The following is an 18,858-nucleotide window of genomic DNA, read 5'->3' on the forward strand; positions in this document are numbered from 1 at the left end:
TTAAACTAACATTGGCATGTAAATAAATTTAATTTAATACTTGGTAATTGTAAAATAAATTTGCATGTTAGAAATCTTTATTAGGTTGTGATTGTTTGGGCCTTATGTGATATTAGAATAAATTACACATGTACATAATTAACTTAGTTCAATTATCCTTAGGGTAACTTGGTGAAAATTAATTAATTAGGTTAAATAGAAACGTAGGGTTATTTGAAATTGAATTTGTTTGTAAATTAAATTCTCAATAATAAATTAATTTTAGTCATCTGGTAAATATCATTTAAATAATTAGCAACCCCATAGATAGGAATTACTTGTGCATGAAAATTGTGTGTAAACAATAACCTTTTTGTGAATTACTTGCGTGTGTAGGATTAGAATTACATTTTTTAGGATGAAGTTTAATAAAGGAATGATAAACTAGACTTTTAGAAACATTAGTAGAGGACTGGCACTCGAATTAACGAGGTTAGACCAGGCGTAAGGGGTGCCTAACACCTTCCCCTTACGTACCCACTATCCCAAACTTACGTACCCACTATCCCGAACCTAGACATTGGGCTATGGTAATGACGGTTGTGGAAACTCTGCAAGGAGTAAGTTGCCATCCATGACCCTCGGAAGAAACACTGAATATGTCCCGGTTATTACCCGGGTGGCGACTCCTGTCTATCTATGCCTTTGTGGCATAAATCCGTGGTAGTGTTATGGGAAGACTCGTACTTACTGGGTTTGATTCTATTAGGATTGTATGAAGTGCATGTCTAGGAAATGCTGTCTAAGGAGGTGGTACTTAAGTGAGACCATTGTGACTCCACCATCTTTCCTGGGCATTACCTGGTGCATTTTATATAATTCTAATGGATGATATTTTGCCTCACGCCCCCCTCCTACAATTACTTATTCTAATTTTTTTTGTTTATTGTCAATATTACCACCACTATTATCTGGCCACTACTACTATTATCACCACTACTCCACTTTATCACCACTACCACCATCACAACCATCCTGTTATCACCATCGCTATTATCACCACTAGCACTTGATCACCGCTATCACCACTTAGCCATTACTAACTCTACCACTACCTACATAATATCACCATTACTACCTCGTCTTGCCACCATCACTGCCTAACTACTTCTGTCACCGCCACCACTATCATTTAACTAACACCATCACTCGATTACCAATCACTGCAACCCGCTACTACTTATTATTAATATTATAAATAAATTAAATATTAAAATTAAAATTATTATTACATTATACTACTCATATTTTTATTTTACAATCAAACATAAAAATATAATAACTATTACATTTATCACATTACAATTTTGATTATATTACATAATTAATTGCATTGTATTACATTATGTTTTATTAAATATAATTTGAGGTTACATAATATAATGCAATATAATTAATTATGCGATACAATCAAAATTATAATGTAATGTAATATAAAGTAATTAATTATGTAATGTAATTAAAATTATAACGTAACGTAATATAATTATCATTATATTTCTCTATTTTATTGTAAAATAAAAATATAAATAGTGTAATGCAATAATAATTTTATTTTAATATTTAATTTATATATAATATTAATAATAAATGATAAATTAAATTATAGTAATTAGTAATTGAGTAATAGTATTAACTAAATAATGATAATGAAAGTAGTAATTATATTTTAATTCTCTCTAAATATAATTAAAGAAATGCTTTTCTTAACAATAATTCCAATAGCAAGAGAGACACTGAACATATGGTACAAAGAAATGGGATTCATAGGAAGATCGGGTCTAGGGATGGCAATGGGTAGGGTATCCACGAAAATTACCTTATTCGAATTCGAATTCGAACTCGATTATATTCTTAAAACCTGAACTTGTCTCAAATCCGATTAAAATTTATTTTCAACTATCCGAACCCGTCCCAAACTCGATTGTTATTACCTGAAAAATACCCGAACCCATTTAATTTTATATATTTAATTTATAATTTATATAAAAAATTATTTTTATTAATAATTTATATTTTAAAAATTTATTAATTTAATAAAATATTTCAATTTTATTTTATATAAAATAAAATATATAAAAATTTATAAATATTATTAAAAATATATATATAATATATTTAATTAAATATTTATATAAATGAGTTCAGATAATAAATACTTAATATATAAAATTCAAACTCGACTCGAACGAACCCGTTGTAATATCTCTCCCTTTTCTTAATATATTTTATTATTATTTTTATAGAATAATTGATCAAAACCCGAGAAACCCTAATCTTGTCACCAGAATCGTATGCGAACTGCGTCTCTGCGATCTCACAAGTCCCAACTTCCAAGTCGAGATTTCCAGCTCGCCATGGCCGACACCTCCAAAAAATTTCCAGCCTCGCCGTCGCCACCAAGCCACGCACTCTCTGCTCATGTTTAATTTCTCCCTTTTTCTTTCTTGCTTCCCACCCTCTCTGCTCTAACAAAAAGACACCAGATCTTACTTGTTTCTCTCCTTGTATCCAAAAGCCACCAAATCTTTCACTGGTCAGTTCCTCTCCTGGCAAGTTCTTTCCTTCCTCTCTTCTCTTTATCTCTATTTGTGTGTATTCATATCCATTTATGTGTTTGGAAATTTCTGGTGCGCTTTTTCTCTGGTGCTGACTGTTAATCCTGCCATTTTACTGCTTAATTTTTCTATTCCATTCTTTCTGCATGCTGTATTTGGAAGAAAGCAAATATTGTTGATCCCCAAAATTCTGGGAAACTCATTGCATGTGCAAATTATGCACTATCTTTTTTAGTTAAAATGTGAAAATTTTTGTTTTGTTTGTCTTGGATGTTGTGAATAGTTGGTAGTGAATTATTTTTTTTCAATTTTAAGCCTTCTGCATTGCAGTAACATTATTAATGAATTTATCAGCTTTTTGTTATTTCATTGTGTTATTTCATCAATCCTGAAATGAACTAATGGTATTATCCTTTGTTAGATAACTCATTTCAATGGTAAAAAACTGGTTACCCACCTAATTGCATTTGAAACTTTTGAGTTTTGTAAGTTTAGCTTGGCCCTGAGCTACCAGTAGGGTTGAACAGAAGGGGACTTCCATTGTAGCTAGCTTGCAATTTTCTCTTTTTTCCTCTCACAAAAAAAAAAAAAAAATTCCATTTATTGGCTATGTGTTTTCTTAAATTATTTTTTTTAAATAATCAAGCCTTAACTGATTTGGTTCTGTTCATTTTTGCTTTTCTCCTTATTTGGATTGGGTTGGGATCCTATTGTGTCTGGTTCCTGTTCTAAGCAATTCAATCTTAGGTACCTACAAGTTCTCCAAATGAACTATAATGGTTGATGCAAAAAAGAACAATAGATTTTAATTCATGATATGTAGAAATTGGAATATTACTCCAATAATCAATTATACAGTTTAATAAAGAATAAGGGAAATCATAATGCTAAGATAAGTGCTACAACAATTTTGGGTGAGAAATCTCAAAGAACAAAATCTGAACGTGCACCATCAAAAAGAACTTGTGTGCGTTATGATAACAAAACCACTTTTATGCAACCAACAAAAAATAACCAGCCTTTTAATTAGGTGCCCTAAATCTATTCAAAATAGGCCAAATTTTCAACTGAATAAATGACAATTCAATCATTTAACTTACTCCATTGTTAGTTTTTGATGAATTTTTCCTGTCGTAAATTTGCACCATCGGGTTGCCATAGGTTTGCACTAATATAATCGAGCACATAAAGCAGAATGGTGACAAAATTCAATTGAAAAAAAAGCTCAGAGTAATTGAAGCTTATCATGACAAGTACCTGAAAATTTTCCCCGAGACATTTTGGGATTTGAATCAGAGTAATAATTGAGTCGCGGAGGATCAAATTTTCATTTTGGGAGAAAGAAGGGGTGAGGGTAGGGTGGGACGGTGGGTGAGGGATGCTTTGTGTTTGTGTTGGGGTTTTCTTCCACGAAGAAGGAGAATGGTGGAAATCAATACTTGCTTTGTGCTTCAACAGAAAAGCCATGCTCTCTCTCTCTCTCTCTCTCTCTCTCTCTCTCTCTCTCTCTCTCTCTCTCTCTGTGTGTTTTTGGTGACTTATGTAGAAAATAGTGTGTTTTGGCCATCTAGGGTCAAGAAGTGAAGGGCACTTCCAGTAACCCTGTGCGATTGGAATTGCAGGCAGCTAAATCCAAAGTTTTGCATCCTGCATGACAAAACTTAATAATTGTCACTGCTGTCATAGAGGTTTCTTTCTTTCCTTTTACTTTTCTTTAATTTTTTTCCCCTTCCTGTCCTAAAGATTAAAGTTGCTGTTACTTTCAACATCAATAGTCTTGCACTTGTAAAGATCAAAAGTATGACACCCCATTTGGATTGATTCTTAGGATAGAATTCAATTCAATTCTATTAAAAGAATAGAATTCAAATGAGTTTGTAAGAAAGCTCATGTGTATGGAATACTTTTTAAAATGATAGAAGTCATTTGAATTCTATTGTATGAAATAGTTGATAAATGGAATGAATGTATTTATTTTCATATTTTGCCTTTGTGTTGTGCAAAACTTGCAAGTATACGAATCGTTCCAAGTAGTATAAAAAGGAATCGTTCCCACAAAGACTGTATTGAGTACTGAATTACACAACAATCATAATTATCTAGATGATCTAATTTGAGAATAACAATACAATTTAAACTATTTATCACTAAAGCTTTATATAAACTAATTAACTAAATGGAATATCAATGAATTAAAGCATTTCAGAGTTAGGGGTTCACACTCCAATCAATTACAGATTCAATCCAATTCACTCAATAAATGAGAAATTATAATCTTGAAGGAAATTAACTCTAAGTTATTTCAAGTCCTTTCTCAAGGCGTTCTAGTTGTATTCCAACCAATTTAAATCCTACTTTCGTGGTATTCAAATTAATTAAAATCCATCAAGTTCTTTGGCCAGTTATTAAATTAACATAAAATTCCAGTCTATATTTAGATCAAGAATACTAAGCTGGAAATCCTATCTATTCGAATACCAATTTGCACCTTTTAGTCCTTCAATTAATATTTAAATCAATAATAAGTGGATATCAATACATAGCATGCATTAAGAATACAAGAAATTGAATGACAGGAACAAGAATCCCAATTTATTGAATAAAATTAAATCAAATCCATAAGTAAGTTGGAAGTGCCATAACGTAATTCTAAAATAAAGGAAACTACTTATTTATGGTGAGATATACCAGCAAGTTTATAAAATAAGAAAAACAGAACATGAAGCAACAAAATTAGAAAAACCCAGAAGAAAATGCGGCCTTGAACTTTTGGAACTTTAGTTGGAACTTCCTCTAGCAACTCTCCGGATCTTCTCTTTTCTCGTCTCTCTCTCTCTCTCTCTCTCTCTCTCTCTCTAAAGTCATTTTTCTCTCTTGGAAGTAAAGAAGGTCAAAGTAAAGAAGGTCAATCCCTACTGAAACTCAGACTCCTTGTATTTATATCTCACAAAAGACCCTTATTTCGGAGTTGTAATAGCCTTAGAAAATCCCCAAGAAAGGAAAGAAAACGTGAGAAACTGAGTCTGAATTTACTGCCTCGAGTCACTGCATGGGCCGTGTAATGGCCTTTAAATTGCACAGGTTAGACCCTTGTAGCTTGTCCTTCATGTCTTCAAGCTTCTTTTGCACAGATAGTCATACGGGTTAGCTTGCACAGCCTGTGTAATTTTAACGGCCTTAGGTTTGGCTTTGCATGGGCCATGTAACGAATTACACGTCCATTGCAATCTTCAATGTCCTTGAAAGCTGGATATTAAGTCTTCGACTCCTTTCCAAATGCATCCTTGCCTTCCCAGACTATTTAAACACACCTTATAGGATTCAAAAACTAAGGGATTAGACCAAACTAAAACCTAAAAGATGACTAAAAATACTTGAAAATAAATAAATAAGTTACTAAACATGAGCAAAATTCAAGGAATATTAATCCTAAATGTTTATGTGATGTAACTACATCACTTTGTTTACAAAGAAATAAGTATAATTTAAGTATGGGTGTTCTAATAAAAAAATTCATTAAATGAATTGAATTCTTGCAAAATTATGCCACTTTTGGCATGAATTCATTTCTTTCAAAATGATTTATTTATTTTTAATTAAAAGAATTAAATTCTAGCAATTTTAAATGTTCCAAACAAGAGAATTGATCAAATTGAATTCCTTCATTTTTACAAAGAAACTGGCATCATATCTGTATGTGCATGGATTTCTTCCTGTCCAACTGGGTTCACTGGAAAGGTGAGATTTGGGTGGTAAGTTTAGTTGTTTCAATGGATTGTTTATAACCCTAACCAAACCCACCCATCTGGCACCTCTAGATTGCATTCTACTGATTTGCTTAATCATCAAGTTTTGAATTGGTGACTTATTTATTTTGGATTTTATGGGGTATTTGCTTTTATCCAAACTAAATTTCAATTGTTTGGGATCAAGGCTGTGCTGTATTTAAGAACAATACATGCTTTATAGTGTATTTTGTGTTGATATTGGCTTGTCCTATCTTTGTGCTTTCATTTTAGGCGGCATGGCATTGGAGACAATTTTATATTACCTATATTGGAGGGAATTTGGAAGTGTTTATGACATATCTTAAGGACTATAGACTTTGATGTGCCAGAGTTTTTGGACAGTGGATCTTAGTATTTCTTCTACAGTAATGGATTCTAATGTCACCACAGGCAGTACAATATATGAACCACGTGATGATATGGTCTTTGATTCACATGAAGCTGCTTATTCATTTTACAAAGAATATGCCAAGTCTGTTGGCTTTGGTACTGCCAAATTGAGTAGTCGGAGGTCAAGGGCATCAAGGGAGTTCATTGATGCAAAATTCTCATGCATAAGATATGGAAATAAACAGCAGTCTGATGATGCAATTAATCCACGACCTTCTCCAAAAATTGGTTGCAAAGCAAGCATGCATGTGAAGAGAAAACCTAATGGGAAATGGTATATTTACAGTTTTGTGAAGGAGCATAATCATGAGCTCTTACCAGCCCAGGTGCACTTCTTTCGAAGCCACAGAAATGTTGATCCTCTTAAGAATGATGCTAGAATAAGGAGACGAAAGAATATGACTGCAGTGTCCAAATTATTTGGCGCATATCAAAATGTTGATTGTTTGGATGGATATATGAGAAATCAGCATGATAAGGGGCGAAGTTTGGTTCTACAAGCAGGAGATGCTCAAATACTACTTGAACTTTTTATGCATATGCAGGAAGAGAACCCTAAGTTTTTCTATGCTGTTGATTTCAATGAAGAACATAAGTTGAGAAACTTGTTCTGGGTTGATGCAAAAGGAATGGAAGACTACAACAACTTTGGTGATGTGGTTTATTTTGATACTACATATTTCACCAACAAGTACAAAATCCCTTTGGTTCTATTTATTGGAGTGAACCATCATATTCAACCTATATTGCTTGGTTGTGCATTGATTGCAGATGAGACGGTTTATACCTTTTTTTGGTTAATGCAAACATGGTTTATCGCCATGGGGGAGCGTGCTCCAAGAGTGATACTCACTGATCAAAATAATGCCATAAAAACAGCTATTGGAGCTGTCTTTCAACAATCACGTCATTGTTTTTGCTTGTGGCACATATTGGAGAAGATCCCCCGGCAGCTTGAGTATTTGAGTCCATGGCTTGATAGTTTTATGGTAAAATTTAATAAGTGTATATTTAAATCATGGACAGAGGATCAGTTTGAAAAGAGGTGGTGGAAATTGCTTGACAAATTTAATCTTAGGGAGGTTGAATGGGTTCAGTCATTGTATGAAGATCGTAAATATTGGGTTCCTACTTTCATGCGAGATGTGTCCTTTGCTGGTTTGTCTACAACATTGCGCTCTGAAAGCGTGAGCTCTTTATTTGACAAATATGTGCATTGGGAAACATCAATGAGAGAGTTTATAGAGCAATACAAATTAATTCTTGAAGATAGGTGTGAGGAAGAAGCCAGAGCAGATTTTGATTCTTGGCATGAGACGCCAGAGATGAAGTCTCCATCACCTTTTGAGAAACAAATGTCATTTGTATACACACATGAGATTTTCAAGAAATTTCAATTTGAGGTTTTGGGAGCAGCTGCTTGTCATCTCAAGAAAGAAGAAACTGAGGATGAGACTACCACAATTTATACCGTAAAAGATTTTGAAGATAATCAAAATTATATGGTGGAGTGGAATGAATCAAAATCGGAAATATGTTGTTTATGTCGTTCATTTGAATACAAAGGTTATCTCTGCAGGCATGCTATTGTTGTTCTTCAAATGTCTGGTGTATTCAGAATCCCGCCTAAATATGTATTGCAACGGTGGACAAATGCTGCTTTGAGCAAGCATGCCATCAGTGAAAGACTGGATGAGGTGCAAAGTAAGGTCCGGCGTTACAATGACTTGTGTCGACGAGCAATAATTTTGGGTGAAGAGGGTTCACTTTCTGAAGAGAGTTACAATATTGCATTATGTGCCATAAAAGAAGCTTTGAAGCAATGTGCAAATCTGAATAACTCTGTTGAGAATGGTGTTGGTCCTACCGCCCTAGTTAGCATTGAGGAAGAGAATCAGTGTGGTTCTACATCCAAAGATGTACCAGATGCTCACTCCATTAGTGCAAACAAGGCTTCCAGGAGAGTTGAAGCTGGGAAGGAAAAGGAAAATGATGAAAGTAACACATTTAGAAAAGGAAAGGTTAGTTTGTTTTTGTGGCTGATATGCTCTTTTGTTTGTTGTGTTGATATTAAACTGTTTTCAATTATGGATGGTGTTAAGATAATTTTTTCTATGCATGCAGCTGGTACCTCAGTCTGGAGCAGTTAACGTTGGGGTACAGGATAGCTTCCACCTAGTGGTTTGTGATACTCGCATCTTAATACCATTTAAATTTGAGAATTTTTTTCGCTTATTCTACTAGTTAGTTTTAATGCAGCTTAATACTCTTTATCTGACAATTTCATGGAGAAGGGATCAACTTTGTTGGAATACTTGGACATTACATAATTTTCATCTCTGTTATATGTTGGCATCAAAGAGGAATACTAGAGATAAGCTATTGTGTAGCTATTAGAGAGTTAGTTGCTTAGGACAGCAAGTTTTCTCTTTTCTGATATTGGCAGCCTGGAAATTAACTATGTTAGTTTTATAAATAAGAGATTCAACTACAGGGGATTAGATATCTATTCATGCCAGAAATCCAGATTATTTTCCTAGAGAGTTAGTTGCTTAGGACAGCAAGTTTTCTCTTTTCTGTTATTGGCAGCCTGGAAATTAACTATGTTAGTTTTATAAATAAGAGAATCAACTATAGGGAATTAGATATAGATTCATGCCAGAAATCCAGGATATTTTCCTACTTTCTGTCTTTATCTCTTGTTCTTTTTCTCTTTCCTGCAAATTCCACCTCTTTCCTTTTCCTTCTCTTTCTTTTCAAACAAAAAGCATCCTCAGCAGATCATAGCAATATATTACTCCAATGTTCAAATATGCCAGCTAGAATCCTAATTGTGACAAAAAAGTTGTTAATGGCATGCATTCTTATTATTTTCCTTGTTATTCTTGGGGCAGGAGATGTGCAACCTAGAGGCTGCGCAATCACATAATATGGTGTCAGCACAGTTGCAGAATGTGGTTCCATCTGTGTTTCATAGTATGACATCAACACAGTTTCACAGTATGGCTCCTTCCCATCTGCCTGAGGCTCGACTTCCTCGGTAGTCTGCTCTTGTATTTTCTTGTAAAGATTCTGTAAACTTTGATGGCTATAGGACTGTAGAAGAAGAACCTAACCAATTTGCAGGTACGATCGGTGGCCAAAAGTATGACATGTCTGTTGTGCAGTTGACAAAAATTTTGTTTCAGTGCCCAGCTGAAGTTGGAAAAAGTAGGGTAAGCTGGCTTTTAACTTGTGCATAAATTATTTATGTATACAATTGTTTTATTTTCTCCTGTTTACTGTTAATAGGACTGTAAGTATTTTATTGGGCAAGGCGTCACAAGATGCAATTGTAAAACCTTTTGATTCAGTATTTCTTTTAAGACGAAGTCTTTTAGTTAGATTGATTTGCACTTCTAGTTTCTGCAGAATTTCTTGTTTCCTAGTGCCACTAGGCTTCATGTGAGGTTGGCTTTTTTGCCTGTTGTTTTCCATGGACTAAAATCTCACTTGATTATGGAAATAGCAACCATAAAACACTAAAAATCTTAAAACTTATGCTATGTTCGGTAAGTTAATGTAATGTAATATACTTAAATTTTCAATTGGATTGATTGTTTTACGGCCTGAAAAAATATAGCTTTGGCTATTATAATTTGACCCTGAAATTTGGTAAAAATCACAATTAAATCTCAGTATTTTCATTTTGAAATAAAAATTGTTGGGAAATGAATTGGTTAAGTCTCACATGGAAAATATGTAAAATGAATATGATATTGATTGGATTAATCATTTTAATGTGCAAAATAATTTATTTTAATCACTTGAATACGTTTGTTATTGTATAAGATCATATTAAAATGAATTCAATCGTTCGTGTGCCTAAAACTTGTTCCAAATTAATGTCGGTCATATTTAAATTGGATTGAATTCGCTGTTAGTCTTATACAAAATGAAGAAACATCGTTGTGTAATCTACCCTGGCCTTGCCCCTTGCCCTCCCAACGTTGCAACAACAAATCATAAATTGCGATTAAAGTCGCAACGCCACTTTTGTTCTTCTACCAATTCCAAACTTAAAAATAAATAAATAAATAAAATAAGTCACAATCATCAATGCCCAATTTGTGCTCGCCGATGTTCATATGGAAATTGCAGTCATGCCTAATGGGCTTATGGATCAGTTTTATTGCAGATGCTTCATCCTCGATGCACAATTCATCGCAGACACTTGAAAATACTATAAATTCTCAATCTAAAAGCTTCGTTTGTTTATGGAAACGGTTTGTTTTTCTATATTTTCTGTTGTTTTTCTCATTTCATTTTTTACAATAGACTTAATTATTTTCTAATTAACTTTTAATGTTTTATAAAACAACATAAAATAATATATATTTTTTAAATATTTTCATAAATAAATTAAATTATATTTTTTTTGAAATAAACGGAGTCTATGGCAGCAAAATCTTATGTTGCCAACATAATGTTGAATATATCGATAAATAATTTTTTTAGATAATAATCAATTAAAGTTAATATATAATAAATTTGGTAAATGAGCTAAGCTTGCAAAATTTACTTTTCCCTTCACATATTGATACGGTTAAGGGTTGCCAAAGGTTAATTTGGATTAAAATCGAATTGAAATTGATCATATCAAAATAAAAATTGATACCAATTAATAGTTCTATCGACTTAGAATCGGATAAGAGGTTTGATTGTGATTTAATCGTACTAAATTTTAAATCAGTTTGAACTAAATTTGCAAGTTTAATTTGTCAATATTGTGTGATTTTGAATTAAAAAAAAATTAAAACAAAAAAATTTTTTTTGTAGGTTAAGGAACTTTGTCGTTCATTTTTTAGCGACGATACGCAGTTTAAGCTCTGATTTGAAGGAGTGAGGTTGTGTCTCTATTTATTTGTGATGATATTTCTATTGCAATTTTTTTTAGTTTAAAAAAGAATTTAAATTTAAAAATTAAAGGAAATTAGATATACAAGAATTTTTAAATTAATTATAGCTTGTAAATAATTAAGGTAATTTTTTTAATTTTTTTAAAAATCTTTTAATTAATTGTAATTGTAATATTATTAAGAGAATTTGGAAAAAAAAATTAAAGAAAAATAATTTAATTAATTACAATTATAATATAGCTAAAAAAGGAAAAAAAATAATACAAATAATATAAATATGAGAAATTAATATAATTAAAAAATAAATCAAATCAATAATTAAAAAAAATTAATGAAATTGGTTTTGATAAATCAAAATTAAATTAAAACCATTATAAACTGAAATTATCATTAACCGGATATTTTCCATTTGAATAAAGCTGTAATTGATCCGTCGTCAGGGGCAGATACAGTCATGCTGCGGCAGCTGACTGAGTTTATCAGGCTTTGTTGAGATGAGAATTGGAAGGACCAAAGTATTTGTTTTTCCGACTGTTGAATTGTCTATCATCTAGAAATGGCATGAAATCCTATGGGGAGGAAATTATCCAAAGTCCATTTAGGCAATTTAGATATGATTGCCAAATATAAAATTCTCAATCAGATAATCTTTAACATCCCTGATTTTCTATTTATTATCTATTTTCTTTTCAGTTTTTAATTATATAATCAATAAAAATTTACTATTTCATCTGAAAAAATTATATTCTTTATTAGTGAATATTACATGTATATTGAAAATTAAAATTGTAACATTTCAACCAATGAATTTTAATTTAGTGATATTAAATTCGCCTTCAGACCTATAAAGTGTTGAGTTCTGATTGGAGCCAACTGGAAATAAAAAAAAAAATATGACATAACAATAGAGAAATGTGAGAATCCCTTGAATTTTGAAGTCTCCACCATCATAACAAGAAGAGTTCAAGGAACAAATCACTGCAATGCTGTCAATACAATACACGACTTGGTAAGACGATGCCAAAGGCTATTAAAAGTACTGCACTCATATAAGATTTAAGACAAACAATTCTCCTTGCACAATTCAAAATGCCTGAATGAATACATTGGAAATACGTAAAAATAGGAATTTGGTTTAGGGAATTGTCTTAGGCATCAAAACAAAATTTGTGGAAAATACCAAAAAATGACTGATCATTTTGAGTTGCAACTGGATGTAGTTTCACAAGCTGATGGAGATGATGAAACTGCAAATGTCTTCAACCCACTATGTCAGTTGCATGTCCGATGAGGGTGATAAGAAACTGGACTAGTGAAAAAGGATCACCAATGGTATTAATTTCTGTGAACTGTTAGGACAAACTGTTAAGGATACGCTTGAAATAGGTTGAGCTTTGACCTATGTACACAGAATAATATGATTCTCACAGTAGCATCACAAAATTAACCACCATGAGAATACATATCGAGTACACCCGAACATGTTATTTGCGCAACAGTTCTTGATTGTTCCGTTTGCACATCAACCTCCGAGATCCACTCACAGCAGCTATAATTTGGCATTAACATCCGCTAACAGCAATTTCAAAGTCTCATAGGTCATGAAACAAATGCCAACACCAGGCACGACTTTGTAGTATTCAGGCATGATGCCTCTATATAGACCCCAAAAGCCCTCAGTGCGGATTATGTGCTTGAATGTGCCAAAAAGACCTGTTGTGTAAACACGGGCCCGTCCTCCTGCCCCTTCCAATTGCTTCCGTCGTCTCACAAGATCAAGAGGAAATGTTACTGCATGTTAAACAGACTTCTATGAATATGCATTATTATTGAGCAAAGTTAACTCTTTTTAACTAGAGTATATTTGTGCAGAAATGAAAACTATGCAGGTCTCAACCGTTTGCGCGCGCGCGCACACACACACACACACACACACACACACACACACACACACACACACACATATATATATAGAGAGAGAGAGAGAGAGAGAGAGAGAGAGAGAGAGAGAGAGCATAAAGGATTGGAAAAGTCAGTCACATGGGAATAATAATCTCAAAAGCAAATGAATCATTAAAAGAAAAAAAAAGACCTCCATACTGGGTATTATGAAATTCCAATCCATCATCATTTATCAAATACTGCCATGACAGGCTACCTAGCAATAGCATGCCAACAGAAAATCTAGCAATACAGGCAATTACAAATGATATTTAATCTCAAACAAATTGAACATACCAAGTTCTAGCTCACAAAGGTAATTTGGACTTATAGATTTTAACATGAGTAATAAACATAATCAATTAGGAACACAAACTAGTTTATAGCAAAGAGGAATGGGTAGAATTTCATCTTTGTGCATGCACTTGCATCAACTCCTCATTTTCAAAACCTTCTCATGTCATTGTTGGTAAACTATAGAAGGAACAAACTCTCTGAAATATACCCATATAAAAAGAAAAATGTGAATTAACCTTTTTAATACAAAACAGTGGGCAGCACCTTTGACAACTGCATCACAAGGCTTGAAGGATTCCATATCCTAATTTAATGCAATTGGCAAAGGAAACCTAATTGAGAAGCATACCTCAAAGAGGACACCTCTCACATTTGATTACTGAGAGAACAGTACTAGTTCTCCTGAGAGTAGTGCCACCTATTAAGAATCAACTGCAATGCTTGGGGAGACAAGTTCCACATGAAATGTTGGAGAAATGAAGTTAATGCAATGAAAATTATTAAAAAGAAAATAAAGTTAGATGAATGGCAATAAAATGGTTTTTTCCCCTTGACTTCCTTACTAAAATTGTCAAATGCAAGATATAAAATGACTCCTGTTGGGTCTCTGGCTCTAGGGGTCAGTCTGGTTAGATACTTAATGCAGAGCCTGCACCACACCCTGCTTCTCTGCATCAAAAGCATAATAAACAGCTACAACAATTAACTTCATTGATTAGATATTGACATTATCTAATCAGACGAAGAGTAGTCCAATGAAATGTTTACCAAACATTTGACATCCACTAATTAACATTTGATACAGTCAGTGATGTTCTGTGGCAGGTGAAAAAATGCTGTAACCTTTACATCTCCTGTTCCTCTTTCTTATGGTAAACATAGGGAGCAAATATGACATGAAAAGGGCAACTATTCAATGAAAATATGCAGCAAAAAGATTAATCAATGAATATATGCAATCATTGTGCCGAAAATAACACACAAAACATTAATCATGGTGGACAAACTTGGACAGTGGACACTTAGCTGAGTTTAACTTTCAAGAGCAAAGACCATGATTCATTTGCATATCAAAACACTAGTGAATCTCAACTAAAATTTGCAAGATGCCTTTCATTTAGCATGTTTCAGGTTAATCACCTGTTGAGGATGCAATGCCTGATAGACTACCACAAGCCAAACTCACTGCAACAGTAGGATCATGGGGCCTGAAACAAAGTACACAATCATAAAAGATAACAACTGAAAATTGGTTTCACAGTATAGTACATAAGAACGTTTATAGAAACCACTGTATTGCTGAACTAACTAGGATAATTACCTGTGTGATTGCCAAAAAGATCGTAAGGTCTCATACACTGAAAAGCTGATAGCTATATTAGGCCCAACACCCTGCATTAGCATTGAATCAATATATATATAACGATGGGAATTGTCTAGAGTAAATGTTATGAACATAACTACACAATGATACCAAAAGTGTGGCTCCAAGTCCCTTGTAGAGTCCCAAAACACCCTCCTCTCTGCTAATTGTTCGTAATGCATGCAATATACCTCTGTAATAGATCACATTTGTCTGCAGATTTAAAACAAAATCAATTAATAAACAAGCAAAATGAACACATAAAAATAAACAGTTATTAGCTATAACTACAAGTTTAAAACTGAATAATAGGCTAACATTTCACTCTTTCTCAAAGAAATTTTGAACTAGAATTGGAGAAATAAGCATATTCATGTCCCTAAACATGCCAATCAATTTGCTGAGTAGCCACACTAGAAGCAGGGAGCGGGTAAAAATAAGTAATCTAAAAAAAGGTTATGAGCCACATCTCTCAAAGGACAGAGATATCTTATCTTACCTGAGCCGCAAGGCGTGTTCTTACAAGATCCAATGGATATGTAACAGATGCTGCTGTTATTCCAGCCATACCACCACCTACAAAATGAACAAAGACATCTCCACCCGCACTTTTCCTGTGGCTTTCTAGTCCAGGTACCATATGTAGTAACTGCAACAAAAATTCACTTCATCAAAGTTACAGCTACAAGGAGTAAAGCTTAGATTCTGCACTAGCAATGCAATCAAACCATGTTTCAATGATCATTCATGCAATTTTAGAAACCTTTTTATAGCGTTCATATGAATAAAAGTTGACAGAAGAGTAAGGAAGCCGATGAGCAATTGTGACGAGATTCCCCTTCCAGAAAGCTCTAAATCCTTCCTCCCTTAGTATTCGAGAAGCCTCATGCCATATGCTAGCCTTTCTCAATGTTGCAACATCAGAGTGCATTCCTTGCACCTACAAAGATAAGGTCATAAAAAAATGGTGCTCAACACAAAGTATGAAGGTTACGAAACCAGTGTTCATAAACCCATATATAACATGCTACGGTTCAAATGACCAAAAATTTCTAAAGCGTTAATTTGTTGAAGCAGCAGCATGGCACCTTAAATAACTAAACAACCACAAACTTTATGATAAGCATAAAAATGAAAGAGTAAGCATTTGTTTATAGCCATCAGCAGCAGAAGAAAGCCCTATGCAGGTTTGGACTCATCTCATCCATAGCCAAAACCTGTGACAACTGTGTATTAGGAAATTAGCAAATGCAAGAAAATGAAAAAAGAAAGTTAAAAAGCAAACGCATTATCAAACAAAATAAAGTATGAATTGATGAAACCACAATTGATTTGAGTATCCTTATTTCATACACAAATATCAGACTGATAAATACAAACTATAGACTCCCCATTCACTACTAGTTCATGAATCGTATCAAGAATTCACACTAAAGTATGCAACCATATTGATAAAGCATTTTCTTAAATTAAGCAAAAGAATGAGAGTCGTACTTCTCTATGAGAAAGATCTAACATCTAAGTGAACCATAAGTCACATGACCAGTCACTGATGATTGCATATGAATAACACTATACTAATCTCAACTCAATTAAGCCTTTATCCCAAAAATTTGGGGTCGGCTATATGGATTCTCTTTCTCCACTCTAAGCAATTTTGGGTTAAAATATGAATAACACTATAGGAGGAAGAAATGGATTCTCCATGTATAAAGGATAGCTATGAAAAATCTTTGTGGGTTTGTGTCTATAAGTAAGACTTCATAACATGAAAGCACAATTTAAAAGTTTTCCCTATTAAGTCCTGGAATTAATTAATAAAATATTTAAAAAAATTAAAAGTTTTCCCTATTAAGTCCTAGAATTAATTAATAAAATATTTAAAAAAATTAAAAGTTTTCCCTATTAAGTCCTGGAATTAATTAATAAAATATTTATAAAAAAACTATTTTTCACTCATCATAATCCCTTGTGAAGATTGGTTAACTATTTTTAAGCCACGTCTTAAAATTCCCCAAATCCATGCGTCAAGTGAGACTTTTGTAACATCAACAAAGATGAACTCCAGATAAACGCTCTACCCCTTGACATTGCAAATTACTGAAAATATCAGCCTATAGAACCTACTTCAGTCCGCCCAAACGTTTGGAATAAAGAGGAGCTGTTTAGCAACAAGCTAATAGTTAATAATTGATGGTCATAACTAGTAACAAAAGTTCCCAAATAATGCCATTGATTGCTTATTCACACATGTCACACCATCATGCAACATCCTTTACTCTTTTACTTAAGATCTCTCTCATAACTTCATTGATGCCATCCTATTCCAGGTTATCCATTGATGTTCATATCTTCTTTCCATTCCATTTTACCCTCAACACATGTTCTCATTGTTTAAACTCCACTGATTCTCTACAAGATCCTTCGAATAATTGTACATTGTGGTGTTCAAATAAGCTCATAGCCACCAAGGAAACAAAGAAGGCAACTCTTTGCCTAAAAACATAGCAAGTTAAAAAAAAAAAAAATCCCCATTCCCTCTCAGGAAAAAAAATAAAAAAGATCTCTAAAGAAATTAAACCATAACACAACCCAAATAAGCAAACCCAGAACTAAGCTAATCACATCAAATCCATTAATCAAGCCTAACAATAGCTAACAAAAATAAATAGCCACCGATTGAATGATAAAAGGGGGAAAAAAAGTGAAAAAGAAAACCTGAAAAAGTATGGTGAGGCGAGCAAGGGGTGCAGTGCAAGTCTTGCTAAGAGCACCGGCCACACCACCGGCCATGAGCTGCGAAACTGTTCCGATCTGCGATTGCTGCTGTTGCACTGGCCTTTGCTGTTTCTTCTGCGAATTGATAGCCCTCGTTCCTCCCTCTACCACCACTCCCACTCTTGCCTCTGTCTGCATATCTCTCTCTACCTTTCTGTATCCTCTTCAGAAAAGGGTCCTCAAAATTTAATCACAAAACCCCTCTTATATTAACAAGAAAAAAACAAGACTTTGGTTCACCAATTCGTGAACTAATCAAAACCCACAAAAGAATATCCTCGAATTCTTATTTCTTCCACTTCTTTTGCCAGGGATTTTTTTCTGCTTTTGATTTCTAGCTATGAATTTTTTAACTCTGCTTACTGTGAAAGCAAAGCAAGAACAATAAGAAGAACCACCAACAAAGCACAGAAACTACGTCGTTTTCTTCTCGAACCACGGCACCCAAAGATTCGTCATTTGGTGCTTCGCCTGTTTTGGACTTTTATGCTATGTGGTTTCAATCTATGATATGGAAAAACAACATCAGCCGTTTATTTGTTACATATAATTGACTTTGACAAAAAGGTAAGCGATCTTAATGGTTGATATTAATTTAATATGTAGAGGGGAAAGTAGAGGAGTGTTTGGAAGGTGGAATAAGTAGAAATTAGGTTTGGAATATTCTGTGCAAGTTGGATTTCCAGTGACGTGCTTTTGCTACGTCGGTGCTTTTGCAAGTCTGTTCATCCTTACCTACACTTGTAGACTGCCACGTGGGCTTGCAAAAATTTTGCCACATCACTCGCATCTAGATGAGGCTCTCT

General features: G+C 33.6%; 2 protein-coding genes across 9 annotated transcripts; one reads left to right on the forward strand and one right to left on the reverse strand.

Moving 5' to 3' along the window:
• Window positions 1-2,260: 2,260 nt before the first annotated feature.
• Window positions 2,261-10,158, forward strand: LOC110667070 (protein FAR1-RELATED SEQUENCE 4). Of its 3 annotated transcripts, none has more exons than XM_021827783.2 (4): window positions 2,261-2,591; window positions 6,617-8,796; window positions 8,900-8,956; window positions 9,670-10,158. In XM_021827783.2, the coding sequence occupies exons 2-4, from the start codon at window positions 6,706-6,708 to the stop codon at window positions 9,817-9,819; spliced, it is 2,298 nt and encodes a 765-aa protein (XP_021683475.2). In that variant the 5' UTR covers window positions 2,261-2,591; window positions 6,617-6,705; the 3' UTR covers window positions 9,820-10,158. The 3 variants fall into 3 exon arrangements, with proteins under 3 accessions (XP_021683475.2, XP_021683474.2, XP_057989647.1); XM_021827782.2 differs by having other exon boundaries at window positions 2,261-2,575; XM_058133664.1 differs by lacking the exon at window positions 2,261-2,591 and adding an exon at window positions 4,195-4,285.
• Window positions 10,159-12,635: 2,477 nt separating this feature from the next.
• On the reverse strand, window positions 12,636-18,511 carry LOC110667074 (uncharacterized). 6 transcript variants are annotated; one of them, XR_002497242.2, is made up of 10 exons: window positions 17,993-18,511; window positions 16,038-16,214; window positions 15,774-15,923; window positions 15,386-15,487; window positions 15,233-15,303; window positions 15,052-15,119; window positions 14,680-14,777; window positions 14,475-14,580; window positions 14,261-14,351; window positions 13,416-13,464 (listed from the first exon to the last, which is right to left on the reverse strand). XR_002497242.2 is itself a non-coding variant. In XM_021827796.2 (8 exons), the coding sequence occupies exons 1-7, from the start codon at window positions 18,188-18,190 to the stop codon at window positions 14,305-14,307; spliced, it is 813 nt and encodes a 270-aa protein (XP_021683488.2). In that variant the 5' UTR covers window positions 18,191-18,510; the 3' UTR covers window positions 13,318-13,464; window positions 14,261-14,304. The 6 variants fall into 6 exon arrangements, 2 of the variants coding, with proteins under 2 accessions (XP_021683483.2, XP_021683488.2); XR_002497238.2 differs by having other exon boundaries at window positions 13,399-13,464; window positions 14,261-14,580; XR_002497239.2 differs by having other exon boundaries at window positions 14,475-14,777.
• Between the last annotated feature and the right edge of the window lie 347 nt (window positions 18,512-18,858).

The sequence above is a fragment of the Hevea brasiliensis genome, chromosome 14, assembly GCF_030052815.1.
Source record: "Hevea brasiliensis isolate MT/VB/25A 57/8 chromosome 14, ASM3005281v1, whole genome shotgun sequence".
NCBI lineage: Eukaryota > Viridiplantae > Streptophyta > Magnoliopsida > Malpighiales > Euphorbiaceae > Hevea > Hevea brasiliensis.

Coding starts and splice junctions, on each gene's coding strand:
- LOC110667070 (XM_021827783.2), top strand. CDS start 6,706: ATGTGCCAGAGTTTTTGGACAGTGGATCTTAGTATTTCTTCTACAGTA. Junction 8,797..8,899: donor ACACATTTAGAAAAGGAAAG/GTTAGTTTGTTT, acceptor CTATGCATGCAG/CTGGTACCTCAGTCTGGAGC. Junction 8,957..9,669: donor AGGATAGCTTCCACCTAGTG/GTTTGTGATACT, acceptor TTCTTGGGGCAG/GAGATGTGCAACCTAGAGGC.
- LOC110667074 (XM_021827791.2), bottom strand. CDS start 18,190: ATGCAGACAGAGGCAAGAGTGGGAGTGGTGGTAGAGGGAGGAACGAGG. Junction 15,488..15,773: donor GAACACGCCTTGCGGCTCAG/GTAAGATAAGAT, acceptor TTAAATCTGCAG/ACAAATGTGATCTATTACAG. Junction 13,465..15,051: donor AGGCATTGCATCCTCAACAG/GTGATTAACCTG, acceptor TTTAACATGCAG/TAACATTTCCTCTTGATCTT.